Source organism: Macaca nemestrina, chromosome 19, assembly GCF_043159975.1.
Source record: "Macaca nemestrina isolate mMacNem1 chromosome 19, mMacNem.hap1, whole genome shotgun sequence".
NCBI classification, from domain to species: domain Eukaryota; kingdom Metazoa; phylum Chordata; class Mammalia; order Primates; family Cercopithecidae; genus Macaca; species Macaca nemestrina.
The window spans coordinates 41,765,355-41,779,120 of NC_092143.1; the positions used below are offsets into that span (position 1 = coordinate 41,765,355).

Below are 13,766 nucleotides of genomic sequence, written 5' to 3' on the forward strand. Positions count from 1 at the left end.
CATTATCTACATTAGGTATTTCTCCTAATGCTATCCCTCCCCTAACCCCCCACCCCATGACAGGCCCCAGTGTGTGATGTTCCCCTCTCTATATCCATGTGTTCTCATTGTTCAATTCCCAGATGTCCCACTTTTCACCTGACTTGATTCTTCACTGTTGTTTGGTTACCTTTAATTTCCTCCTGCCAGCTACTCTTTGCCTCTTTGTAATCCTTTTCCTCCTCCACCCTGACTTTGGTGGGGTTTGTGCAACTCGTAACACTGACAAAAGTCCTCCTCCAGCTCCCTTTGCCCTCCTATTACTGAACCAAGATGATGGTTCAGGTCCTGGTTTGAGTCTGTGGCAGACTCTTGCCTTGGGTTAAAATGGCTTCCTGGTCCTCATGTTTTAGCTGCCTTTAAGGAGACCTCACAATCGCCTCAGCTGTTTGTTTCTTGGTGACATCTCCATGCTGATGCTTAGCAAACATCTAATGAATTTTTTAACCAGCTCCCCATGCTTTTGCCTGTGTTTTCTCTGCACCTCACAGGTTGGCTTGATAATCCCGCCATCCTGCTTTACACCACAGCCAAGGAAGCAGCTTGCTGGGTTGGGTATGGGTCCGATGTGTTGCTCATGGCTTTTTCCTGGACACCCTTGGAGCTTCCTTCTTCCTTAGCTCTCTTTGCTCAGGCCTCCTGAATCCCCACCCCCACACTCACACTACCAGTGTAAGGCCAGTGCAGCTGCAGGTGTTCCCCCGACATCCTGCCTCACTCATGGGCCTTTCCTGTCTGCCCAGCCTGACCTGTTGGGCAAGCACAGCTTCCACTTATCTCTGAGCCTCCCAGAGGAGAATGGGAGCTCACAGAAGGGAACTGACAATTTATGGGACATCAGCCAAGCAGCACAGAAGACTGAATAAGTATTTGTTGATTGACTCACCATTCGTGAAGAGCAATGATGTCCTATATAGAAGGAAAAAAGAAAATGTATACATGTTTTTGCATAAGTCAAGAGGTATAAATCCTCAGGTTGGACGAAGGCCCCATAAAAGTGAATAGAAAGTCAGGAAGTGGGAATTGAAGGTGGCAGAGGTGTGGAGGAAAACACTGGGAAGAGTGGGGGGCTCAGCCTCCACCACCTGGAGCACCCTGGGATTACAGTGGCAGAGGGAACGATCTTAGAGGTCACTGCCCTAAAACTGCTTCACTTCTTCCTCCTCCAGGCAGATGACGAGCGGAATTACCACATCTTTTACCAGCTGTGTGCTGCTGCCGGTCTTCCAGAATTTAAAGAGCTTGCGCTAAGTAAGTCAACAGGTGCATGCCTATCTTCAGGGGTGGGCTACGGCTCCAGCGGGTGCACAGTTAGGGGCTCTGCTCAAAGCCCTCCGTCATGGCTTCTTGTCTCAGCTCTTGCCTCTTATGTGGCCATAACCCCTAGGCCTCCCTAAATTTCACTGCCCAGTTAGTAAAAGAGGGTTAATTGTACCCAGTCCACTTCGCACAGAAAGTGTATGAGAGGATAAGAGGCCAGGGTGGAACAGTGTTTTGCATGGCATGGAATTCTTTTCATGCTTTATTATTTTGCAAGATATGTTTACACTTCAAACATCATTGGAGATGTGTCCCAGCCATAATAATCTAGATATAAAAGTAATATGCATCATATAATCATAACCAGCCTGTTTTAACTGATAGTTAAGGATTGAGGCAAAGAGAAAGGGGTAAGGATAAAGCAGGGATACAGTGGGGGTGGCTCTAGAGCCATATGGATGCAGTAGAGCATGGCCACAGAAGAAAAGAGGGGGCTTCGGCACGTGAGACTCTGGACTGCCAGGCTGTCTGATCTCTCCTGGACTGGCATGGAAGCTTCTAGCACATCCTCACTGGAGGGAGAGAGATGGAGCAACCCAAAGTGCCTCTCCACAGAGGCCGAGGGGATAAGGCACCTCGTCATCATCCCCATCAGATGAGCACCACCCTTTGTTTCCACTCCTGCTGCTTCCTGAGGGGTGTTAGCAAGTTTCATTTGCTTTGAGGCTGTTGATGTGGAGCCAGCAGAGCAGTGAGCAGGCTTTAGTTCCTGACTCCAAACCACAGAGCAGCTCTGCTTGGGTCTGGAGCCTTTGGCCCTTCTCTGTGGGGCCTCATGGGGTAACGACTGATTTTTGCTGCTGAGTCTTCAGGCACGTGTGTGTAAAGAGGGCAAGCCTCGGGTCCAGCAGCGTCTTGGCGTCTGCCACACTTCCTGTCCCTGTCCTGCTGTCTGTGTTTTGGGGGCATGTGGGGAAGTCTAATACTAGCAGATGGTATGAAGATCTGGGTGTCTAAACAGGGTAGTTGGTCTTTGTGCAGCTGTGCAAGAAACAGACTTCTGAGGCTCGGCTGTTCGTGATCCAAGTCCCGGCCATCGTAAGGGTCCAGCACCAGACCCACCTGTGTTCCCAGTAGCTGAAATCCATCAAGTGGTTTCAGCACAAGTCTGCCCTCATAACTCTTACTTGCTTATGAATCCCTGTATCTTCAATGCTTGTACCATGCAACTTAGCAATAATTCTTTCATTTGTTCATCAAACACTCTTCAGGCCATGTTAGGCCCCAGGGATGCAGCATTGAGCAAAACAGTTGTAGGTCCTACCCTGCTTAGCATGTCCATTATGATATAGAGTGCTAAGGGCTGTGCTGAAGGAAGCAGAGGAGGGCTGGGAGGCTCCCCCTGGGAAGTAATATTTAAATTGGGACCCCAGGGAGAAAACTCTGGCTGACGTCCATTGCTAGTTTTGTCCTATTCTCTAGCTGGTCAGTGCTTGCAAGTCTGATTTTCCCAGGAACATGATAAACATGATAAAATCCTTGAGGACACGGAGTGTGTGTTCCCTGCTATGCAGAACAGGTGCTGCACACTGTCCTGAGCTGGAGACTGTGGCGCTGAAGGTGGCTGTCAGTCTCATGCAGCCAGGTATGCATCCACGTTAGGGGCCACTGCCATTCTCCTCTTTCCTTCCCAGAGCAGAACATAGGCCTCGCAGGGCTTTTCAGGGCCAACTTGGAAAGATGCTGAAAATGCCTTCCCTCCAATATGGAAGTCTAGTATCCTCCTTTGGAGTCTCAGGTGACTCTTTCTGATGTGTTTGGCTGACACTTGATGATGAGTTAGTTTGTATTTGTGGCAAAATCATGAGATGCCATAGATAAATCATCATTTTTCTACAATAGGGTAATCAAGTAATGAACTCCCAGGCCTGACCAAACCGTGGGTGACCCTGGGCACCCCTTAAACCCCAGGTTACTCAGTTTGTCTTTCTGAAAAATGGGAGTAAATAATATAGACAGTCTTCCTCAGGTGGACACTGTAAAAATAATCAAATGAGATACTTTGAAAGGTGCATGTAAAGGGAAAAAATAGTTGGCACTTTTATTAAGCCTTTGAAACTGTTGTATTGCTCTGTGCTGGTGCTTTCTGCATGCTGAGGTAAGAAAGAGCTAAAATGCTATCTTCTGCAAAGATCGGATGTGGTTTTCCTCATTAATATGTGCTTCTGCTGAGGCTGTGAGTGAGCTGGAGTCCTTCCTCTCTCCGTTCAAGTACCTTGGCCACTGGTCCTCAGAATTTGTTACTCCTCCAGGAAACCTTCACTCATAGAGTACAACTGATGTTCTGATTATTTGTGCCTGTGGGTAGGGTCACCTGGTGGTTATAGTTCAGGTTGTGTAGTCAGACTGGGGTCTAGGGTTGAGTTCTCTCTCTCCTTGGCTGGGCCTGGTCATGTATGCATAATGGACTGGAGGAATGGGCAAAGCTCAGTATGGCTTGGAGCATAGGATGCAAAGTGGGAAATGGGAAGAGGGGAGGGAGGAGACGAAGGCAGAGACCATTGAAAGCATGGACAGAGGGGAGAGCTGATGCATGATAATAAGGAAACTGGCATATCTGGAACATAGAGATGGGGAAGGAATAAGCCATGAGTCTGGAGGTATGCGGTGGCCACTTCACAAAAGGGCCAGGGGCTGTCCTAGGGTATTGACCTTGGCTTTGTGAGCAGTGGGACCTCTCAAAGGGCTTTTTAAGCAGATAGGGGTGATATGATCAGACTTACTAGCATTTTGGGGTGGATTTAAAGGGACAGGTGCAGAAGCAGAGAGACAGGAGTAGTAGACAGTTCTGACAATGGAGCTGAAAGGCAGTGGCAATCAGGATGGGGAAAGGAAAGAGACTTCAGAAATTATTGGGATCAAATTGGAAGGACAGGTGTTGAAGGAGCAGTGGGAGCTGCGGTGAAGCTGCACCTCAGCACCTTTAACCCATGTGTTTCAGCCCTGCATGCTCAGGTCCAGGGAAAAGAATTGAGGGTTTTCAGGGAAGAGGGAAATCGGCCAGTGTCTCCTTTTGACATCCTGTCAAAACCCAACGTTATACACTTAGAACATGAAGTGCCAGGCAGGATAGTACCAGGCAGGATCACCACACGAGATACTATATCTTGTGAAAGATTTAAGTAATTTTTAAGGGTAACTTTGATTACATGCAACTGTGGCCTTAAATGCTCACTTATAAGCCCTGCTTCCTCCTAAGAGCTAATTCTGCCATCCTCTCTGTAGGGCAGATACTACCCAGGGCTTGTTGCATTTGTGTCCTCTTCTAAGCTTGGCTCTGAATTTTAAGACACCATCTGGGCCCCTCTTTACCAGCTGTCCCCTAGGCTGTTCCCAGAGACCTGACTGAAGAAGAATTAAGCTGGGATTGAGAGCAAACATGTAAGGGTATCAACCTGCATTTGTGCATGTACCCAGAGAGTTCAGGTGTGCCCAACTTTGTAAAACAAATGAACAAAAAAACTGGCACCTCGGGCACATATCCTCATTTGTCAAATGAGCTTGTCAGACTGAGATTATGTAAGTCATGGAAGTCTGTTTCTAGGATGGGATTACATTTTACTTTTATCAGATCTTTTTAAAAACAACGAATCTGTGATGAATCCTATTAAATGGAACTGTCTGTGACGTATATGCCTTTTGTGTTAACATATGTTTCCCATGCCAATTTTACATAAAGCAGCACATTTCTGTCAGTGTCCTATAATTTTTCTTGTACTATTCAGTTTTCTCTCCCATTTGCCATTGTGGATAAAGACTATTTTAAAGAGTTTCACATCCAGCTGGGCCTAACATTTGGTCTGGGATAGCACGCTAACAGAATAGAATCTTCATGTGCCATGATCTGTGGGATGAAGTGTCCTCCAGTGCCTCATGCCTTATTTCCTCGCCCCCAACAGCAAGCGCGGAGGACTTTTTCTATACATCGCAGGGAGGAGACACTTCCATCGAGGGTGTGGACGATGCTGAGGACTTTGAGAAGACTCGACAAGCCTTCACACTCCTTGGTAAGGAGCTTCTGAGTTGGGGAAGCAGGCCCCAAGGGCTGATGGCACGGAGGGTAGAATGCAAGGTGATGTCCCACGGTGCTTGCCAGCAACCTGCAGGAGCTAATGGGAGATGCCTTCTTGCCCCTAGTGAATATCATCTTACTCTCTTACCCATCCCAACCCTCAGGCTCTAGAACTTAAAATTTGGAGCTTCATTGCCTTTTTAAAAAATAAGGTTATGAGAGTCCCTCTCCTAGGCACTGTACAGTATCCCTTTCCACTCATGCAGGCTGTTGGAACCAATGGAGGTAAAGCAAGTGTAGCCATGTCTTCTCATGCTGTGGTCTGGGTTCAGTGTGCTCTAGCAGGAAGAACACAACGTTGCGCTCACCCAGTGCACCTGTGCACCGCAGCATGAAATCAGAGTTGGAAGCAGGCTGTGAAGGTCTGGCAGCTGCATCACACATACAGTGTTAATTCTGTCAGCTCTGTTTCCATATAGAGCTTTAGCATTGGAATCCTTCAAACAAGTTCTCTGTCCTTCAGGGGCAGAAGGGGACAGTAGGACTGGAGGAAATTGCCATGCTCCCCTGCCACTTTTGGGGGAGAAGCGCTAAAGTAGAAGGTAAGCCTTTCTCAGTTGGGAATTTGAAGTGTTAAATTCCTGGGACCTGCAGCCAGAAAAAGGAAAGCTTGAGAAGTCAGCCTGAAACCCCAAGTGGCTCAGGATGGCGCTTGTGTCTTCCCCAGCCCCTTCTCTGAAAGAGATACAACGTTTGGCTTCTGAGCCACGTGACTAACCCAGAGCAGCATGTTAGATTCTTTGGAGGTCAGGGAAGTTCTAGCCAATGTCCAAATAAAACATGGCCAAACAGGGCACACTCTAACCTCTCTATGGGGAGGCAACCAGACCCTTACTTACCATGCTCCCAGAGCCAGTCAGTTCTCTGGGAAACTGGTACATAGATAGGGTTTGTCTTTTATACCCATGAACTATCAGGAGACACAAACCACACTGGTTATTCCAAAATAGAAAAATTAATATAAACAATTGTTAACTACAGCAGTAGCGGGTGATTGACTACAAAAAGGATAAATGAGGATTGTATAGAAGGTCCAGAAGTAGCAGGTGCAAAAGAACAGCTACTACCCCTGGGGGTGGTGGTGGAGTAGGGGAGAATAGCCAATAAAGATAGGAGAGGCCTCCACCCCAGCAGAGCTTTAGTTCACTTTGAGAGGATGTGATGAAGAAACTTGCCCATAGGATGCAGGCCAGAACTGGTTTGTACAAGCAGGCTGCAGGTGCCCCAAGGTGTAGGGTGCCAGAACTGCTCAGAAGCCACTGCTGATGGGGAGACAGGCCTGAGGACAGAGAGCTGGAGCTCATCTGGAGGTTTCTGGACACCCTGATAAATCATGATAACTATGGAGGACCAGAACCAGAAAAGGAATTGTCTTCCTGTGCTGCTGCCTTTCAGATCGCTGAAATGCCCTCTATTGAGCAAGCTTGACATTCTACTAGTAGGCAAAGGAGAAATGTTTACAGGGTCCGGTTCCAGTTTGATAGAGCAAAGAAGAGATGCTTTGAAGCTGAGAGATAAGTTGATAACTGGCATCCCTGACTTTCCCAGCACTGCGTGCCTATCTTAGTCTCCAGAGTTGGGGAGCAAGTTTGGAGCAGAATTGACAGTGTGCAGTATACATTCTTCTCTGAACTTACAGGAGAAAGGAGAAGGCCTCTGGCAGCTGCCCTTGTAGTGCTGGTGTGGTCGGTGGGCACAAGCTGATATAAGGAGAGGATTGCTCCCTCCAAGGCTCTAAGGAGACTGGATACTTTAATGCTCAAAGCAAATTGCTTTTGTAAAACTAATTATTGTAATAAGACTTTCTTCTCTATTCTTTTTGTGTGTGTGTGTGGAGACAGAGTCTCGCTCTGTTGTCCAGGCTGGAGTGCAGTGGTGCGATCTCGGCTCACTGCAAGCTCCGCCTCCCGGGTTTACGCCATTCTCCTGCCTCAGCCTCCCGAGTAGCTGGGACTACAGGCGCCCACCACCTCATCCAGCTACTTTTTTGTATTTTTTTAGTAGAGACGGGGTTTCACCGTGTTCACCAGGATGGTCTCGATCTCCTGACCTCGTGATCTGCTCGTCTTCTCTATTCTTTAATGAACATGTCCCTTTTTTCATTGCAGGGATTAGCAAACTTAAAGGACAAGATAGTAAATTTTTTAGGTTTTTGGGCCATACGGTTTGTTGCAGTGCACTCAACTCCACTGTTTTGTGAAAGTAGCAATAGATGGAATGTAGGAGAGTGGGCAGGACTGTGTCCTGATAGAACTTTAGTTATGAAAACAGGCTGTGAGCCAGTTTGCCAACCCGTTTGACTCCTTAGGTTTGATTGATTGATTGATTTTTGTCTTTTAGATTTTTTGCTTCCCATAGTGTGAGGTACCACTTGTTCAAAGAATCCCACAGCGTGAAATAATTTTCTCATCAGTGTAGTGCGAGGATCCTAACAATTGTTAGGATTCAGTATTCGTTCTGTATCTACCACTTACATTCCTACCATGACAGCGGGGTTAGGCCTTGGGAAATTGACAGATCACTGGTTCTCAAGAGTAAACGAGGTAGGCCAGGTGCAATGGCTCATGCCTGTAATCCCAACACCTTGTGAGGCTGAAGCAGGAGGATTCCTTGAACCCAGGAGTTCTGGGCAACATGGAAAACCATGTCTCTACAAAAAAAAAAAAAAAATAAAACAAATTAGTTGGCCATGTTGGTGCACACCTGTCCCAGCTATTCAAGAGGCTGAGGTGGGAGGACTGCTTGAGCCCAGGAGTTTGAGGCTGCAGTGACCAGTGACTGTACCACTGGACTCTAGCCTGGGCAACAAAGCAAGACCCTGTCTCAAAAACATAGATAAATGAAGTAGAAAAGCTACTGTCTAGGGAATATATCCATCTTGTTCTGTGATGGTCCCAGCACCCAGCTCCTGTCTAGTAGCTTCAATGGGACTTGACTTAAGAGCAAGATACTCTAAGCTCAGACAAAATATCCCAGTGCTTTACCGCCTACAAGGGTGCATAAGCGTCTAGCTTCCTATCTTGTCCTGAATACCAGCCTCTGGCTTTAACCAGGTGTATTCAGTTATGCTGAACCAAGATGGATGCTTAAATTCTTTGGTGTTTTTTGGGGTGATTTTTAAGCTAACACCACATATTTGAATAATGCATATGTTTTGATAGCTGCAAGTTCTTGCAGGCTGTGTAGCAGCCATTAGTCCAGTCATTCTGCCATGTTTCCGAGCATCTGCTATATTCCAGGCAGTTCCAGGCCCTGGGGACCTAATGATGAAGCAAGAACAGGGATTCATTATATTATTTACTTTGTTATTCTTTGTATGTTTTGAAATTTTACATAATAAAAACAAAAAAGTAAATATATGATGCTTACATCGTAGTGGCCATCTAACATGAAAGCCTAGAATTAATTTTCCTTGGGTTGTCCACTTTGTAGATTATCTGGGGAAATGTTTTAATCCTAGCATGACATATCTGTGCCTCCCATTTTCACAGGCGTTATTGACTTTTTTTTAGCCTGAATAAAATATTGCTTTAAAAAATAACTGCAGCTGGAAGGAATGGGGAGAGCAGCTGTATTTCTTAAACTAAGTGGTAGGTTTACTGATATTCATTCTATTGTTCTGTAGTCTTTTAAAAATGAGTCTGAATCATTTTGTAAAAATGCCAATGCCTTGCAAGCTGAATACAAATTAAGAGATTATCCATGCCTTTGATGATTCATATAGGTAAATAACAAATCTGACAACAGGTGATTGCTGCCACAGTGGTTCTGGGGTCAGTGGTACCTGCCTATGACAGTGCATATAGTGTGGCGAACAGCTGCTCCCATCTGGGGATGGCCAGGGGCCAGCTGCCCATCCAGCCCCAGAACAGCAATCCCAAGAGAAGTTTCTCCTCTTCTTCCCTCATTGGCACTGGGGATGTGTGTCACAGATGTTTACAGGATATTATGTTGGGGAAAAAATGATTGCAGATAAATGACCATCCTTATTAAACTCATAAAAACATCCATAAAGTGTTTGGTTGAAATGAAGCCCAAAATGAGCCTGCAGGATTGTTGCCTCTGTTTTACTCTTTGAGAAGTTAAAATGGCAGCATGACCCATCTGGTTTGGTCAGGACAATCATAGTGAGGATATCTTCTTTTTAGTCCGAGGAGCCCCTTTGCCCTCTGAGCTGTTACTGTGAGTGGTAATTACTTGGTGAGGAGCTAGGATCATTTTAGTAGTCATCAGGCCAGAAAGGAAAAATCAAACTTTATTAAAAAAAAAAAAAAAGGTCCTTAGAAAGGGTAAAATGTCCTTTCCATCCGACCATGGATATTGAGTGTCATTCATTCATTTTTTTTTTTATTTCCAGGAGTGAGAGAGTCCCATCAGATAAGCATTTTTAAGATAATTGCGTCTATCTTGCACCTTGGAAGTGTGGAGATTCAGGCTGAGCGTGATGGTGATTCCTGTAGTATATCAGTAAGTTGCACACCAACACTGGAGATAAAATGTACGCAATTTACCCTGTTCTTACAGCTTGATATGACTGAAATATGTCTTTACAGTTAGAGAACACTCATAGGTTATTTATTCTTAACAGTAATTGTTTCTGTTCACTTGCTGATAATTTTTTAAAAGAGCCAACCCTTTAAAAATCAGCTGCCATCAAGTTTCTATTGCCGAGGGCAGGGAATGTAGTGGCTATTTGATAAATTCTTTTTGTTGGGTTGACTTCCCAAGTGCCCTGAAGTACACAGAATTCTACATGTTGTCAATCCATTGAGTACTTTCTGAGCGCCAGACTGAGGTCCCTGCTGCAAGGAGATGAAAGGGCACAGGGCACCGTACCTGATGCTTCAAAGGGGCTTACAGTCTAATTGGGTGAACAAGGCAGGTGGCAACCCTTCCCAAGATTCTGACAGCACAAGGCGGGCTGTTAAGTGAGACATCCATGTAAAAGTACTGCAAGCTGTCAGGTGCTCTGTGAAGGCTCACAATGAAGGTTATTTTCCTGATGCCCAATGTAGTACGGATATGTGGTAGATACATGTCTAAGTGGATGGACGGGTGATGGAGTAAGCACCAGGGAAGTGGCACCCACAGCAATTGTTGTGCCCTCTGGAATTTAATGGTGTTGGGAAAAGCTAAAGCTGGTATGCTGACCTTGAATAGGTGAATCTGCAACGGTTTATTCTATACCTCTTGTGCCTATTTATGGCCAGGTCCTGGGGAGGTGCAAAGTATGATTCTTGCTTCCAGGTACTTGGAATTTAAATAACCAGATACTGGAAAAATACAAAAGACAACACCACCTGAGGGCATGTGTCCATGGTGCTCACAAGCTGATGCTTATTCAACTGAGTGGATGTAAATTAACCTCCTTCTGTTTGTCTAAAGTTGGGGGTTATGGGAAATTCAAACTGGCCCTGTCTTCAGGGAGAGGAAGACCCGAACTGTAGCTGGGATTCAGTAGAGCTCATTGTGTATCGTCCATGGAAGGATACACAATCCATGGGGGATGATCTAGGGTTTGAGAGGACCCCTGGGCCTGTCCGGCCTGCTGCCATCCCTGGCATGGACTCTGCAGCCTTGTGAGAGCCTTGAAGCTCCCCTGTCCGGCCCAGTGGAAAAGGAGGAGGTGTTGGTGCTGGTAGTGTTAGGTGCCCTGGAGCTGTTTTGGATATCTGCTGCTTATGTACCTGTGTGGGTGCTCACCTTAGGGGGAAGGAGGGCGTGGTGCAGCGGAGTTGGCAGCAGTGATGCCATGGGAAGGACTGTCGTGTGCAGATGAGGACCTGTGGCCCAGGGAGTGGTGGAGGAGCCTCCAGTGCAGGACAAACCCTCCCGTAATCTGAGTCGTTAGGGCCAGTGATGTATTGTCCCAATGTCTTTCCCCTGATGAGAAAGGCATAGAGCATCTGTGCCTCCCCATGCACACAGCTCAGTGTCCCGTGGTTCCTTAGGGCAGCTGTATTCTGTGTCAGGGACGGGTGAGATGGGGAACACCTGCAGTGACCAATGCCTGGCTGAGGCTGGTAAGATGCAGGAAAGGTGACAGATGTGCCCTGTGGTTTGTGGACCTCCAGCCCACCCAGCACCCTGTTCCTCCCCAGGCCCTTCACAGGTCACTTCTTGTTTCATGGGTTCTTACCTCCCCTCTGTGGGGCTGAGCATTGTGTGTGTGTGTGTGTGTGTGTGTGTTGATTACTTGCTGCCTACTTTTCTCCTTTGTGACACTCCAAACTCTGAGAGCGTAGAGTCAGTTCTCACTCTTTATTCTATCACCAGCATCTACTGTGGTGCTCAGCACTCACCAGGCACCCAAGAAGCAGATGGATGGATGACTGAGGCTCTCCAGGCCTCAGAGGTGGCACACAGGAGAGTAAGAGTGGATGGGCAACTCTGAGATCTTAGTGAGGCTGGTGATTAGCATGAGAACCAGGGCTGGGGAGTCCCTGGGCTCCTACCTGCATTGGGGGGTGAGACCAGCAAAATTAAGGCTTGAGCCTGTAAGTGAAGTGTCTCTGATCTTACGGTTGATCCTCCACACCCAGCCTCCGGAGAACGTTCAGGTGAGAAGGGAAGTGAGTGTTTATTAGGACTGTATCTGTTGGGCTCACTGTTGTCCCTCTAGTTCCCACTGAGTGTTTATATGGAGGTGGTATGAGGGTGGGAACATCAGGGCCTCTTAGGAAGGCATGGATGGAGGATGCAGGTGGTAAAGGGGCGGGGTGAGGGCGGGAGGGAGGAGGCCTGAGAGGTTGAGGTTTGGATGCTGCCTGATGTGGCAGCCCTTTCTCTGCTAGGTGGCAGGAAATTCCAGAAGGCATTTGAGTGCAGGTTTGTGGTCTAGGCTGATCTTCCATTGTTTTGCAATCAGAGCTCTACAGATAACTAGTGGACAGCAAGGACTCTAAGTCGAGATGGCCAAGGTTCACATCCTGATTCTTCTTCCTGGATGTGTGACTTAGGGCAAGTGTGCTAACCTCTCTGTTTCCTCCTCTGTAAAGTGTGGATGACCACCTGCCTCAGTGCGGGAGTGAAGATCCCAGAAAGCTCTGTGTGGAAAGGTTTTAGCACAGAGCTCATGGTGAGAGAGTCTTTGTCTAGTATCAGCCTTGTTATAGCCAGAGTGAACCTTAAGAGCTTCCCTCTTGCTGTACAGGGGAGGAAAAAATAAAGCCCAGAGAGGGGAACCTCTTTCTCTGAGGTCAGAATGACAATGGCAAAGGTGGGACAGGGCCCAGGCAGTGTTCAGTCCCCTTCACTCCTGCCAGCCCGGCTTCCTTGGCTGGACTGCAAATCCTTGGGGAGAAGACTGCCCTCTGCTTGCCTGGTGGGCCCCGTTGGTGCCCTCACAGTGCCAGGCACAGAACGTGTGCTTGAGAAATGCATCGTTAAGTAGTTGCTACTGAGAGCCCCACTGATTGTGGTTTATTCCTCGGGCACATAGGATGGGCCTCCTATTGGAAAGGCTGTCTTTCCATAAGCAGTGTGCCTTCTGCTCAGTAGTTTTTATTTTTAATTAAAGCATGAGAATGTGCTCCATGACTGCCAGGGTTACCTTGGAGATGCAACAGCATTCAATTGCATGGACACCAAAGGCAATTTGTTTCTTGAATTTAGCAATATGGGCCCATAAAACTAATCTGCTACCTATGATGTTGGCTATTCTTAATGGATTTAGCATCATTTAATTTTGCCTAAATGTAATCGCACGATGTTAAATCAGTTTCAGTTAGCACCTTTAATCAACAGTCGGAAGAGGGTGAGAAAATCAAGCCCCGCCCCACTGTGGTGGATAAAAGCTGGTCCCCAGGATGGTTCTCAGACAAGTCTCTAACTCATGCTTTCTCCACTGCACTCACAGCGCGAGGCCTCAGGGAGGGGAGGGTGCCCATGGGCATGTCTTGGGCAGTCATGGTAGCTGCTGGCAGGCCACTTAAATGTCAGGGAATCCATCTGCAGTGCCATGCCTAGCAATTAAGAATTTCTTGGAAATAGGTCAGATGAGCAAATTGGACACTTGCCACCTCTGAACTTGTTGCTTGCCAAGCAGTCCCCAGGCACTTAACTCTACCACATATGGCTTTATGTTTAGGGACGGGGAGACAGGTTGGCTTCAGAGAAAAAGGATCTTGGCCAGGAGAAGTAGCCATGGAAACTCTCCTATGAGTGTGAAACGATGGGGGCTTCTCCACACCCACCCAGCCCAAACCAAGCTGATTGTCCTGCCGGGCTGGGGTTAGGAGCTCTGGGCCAGAGGTCAGGAGGCCTCACTCAGCTTCATCTGAGTAATAAGGGACATTGGATTACAATGTAATTTCTTAAGAACATAAGCACTCTT

General features: G+C 47.1%; 1 protein-coding gene across 4 annotated transcripts in view; it reads left to right on the plus strand.

Annotated features, from left to right (window-relative positions):
• The window catches only part of LOC105489400 (myosin VB), a 389,540-nt gene that overhangs the window by 214,283 nt on the left and 161,491 nt on the right, over window positions 1-13,766 (plus strand). For all 4 annotated transcript variants that reach the window (XM_011754158.3, XM_011754162.3, XM_011754161.3 and 1 more), the window contains exons 7-9: window positions 1,209-1,290; window positions 5,259-5,366; window positions 9,789-9,898. In XM_011754158.3, coding sequence (XP_011752460.2) covers window positions 1,209-1,290; window positions 5,259-5,366; window positions 9,789-9,898 — 300 coding nt within the window. The remainder of the gene's footprint in view (window positions 1-1,208; window positions 1,291-5,258; window positions 5,367-9,788; window positions 9,899-13,766) is intronic.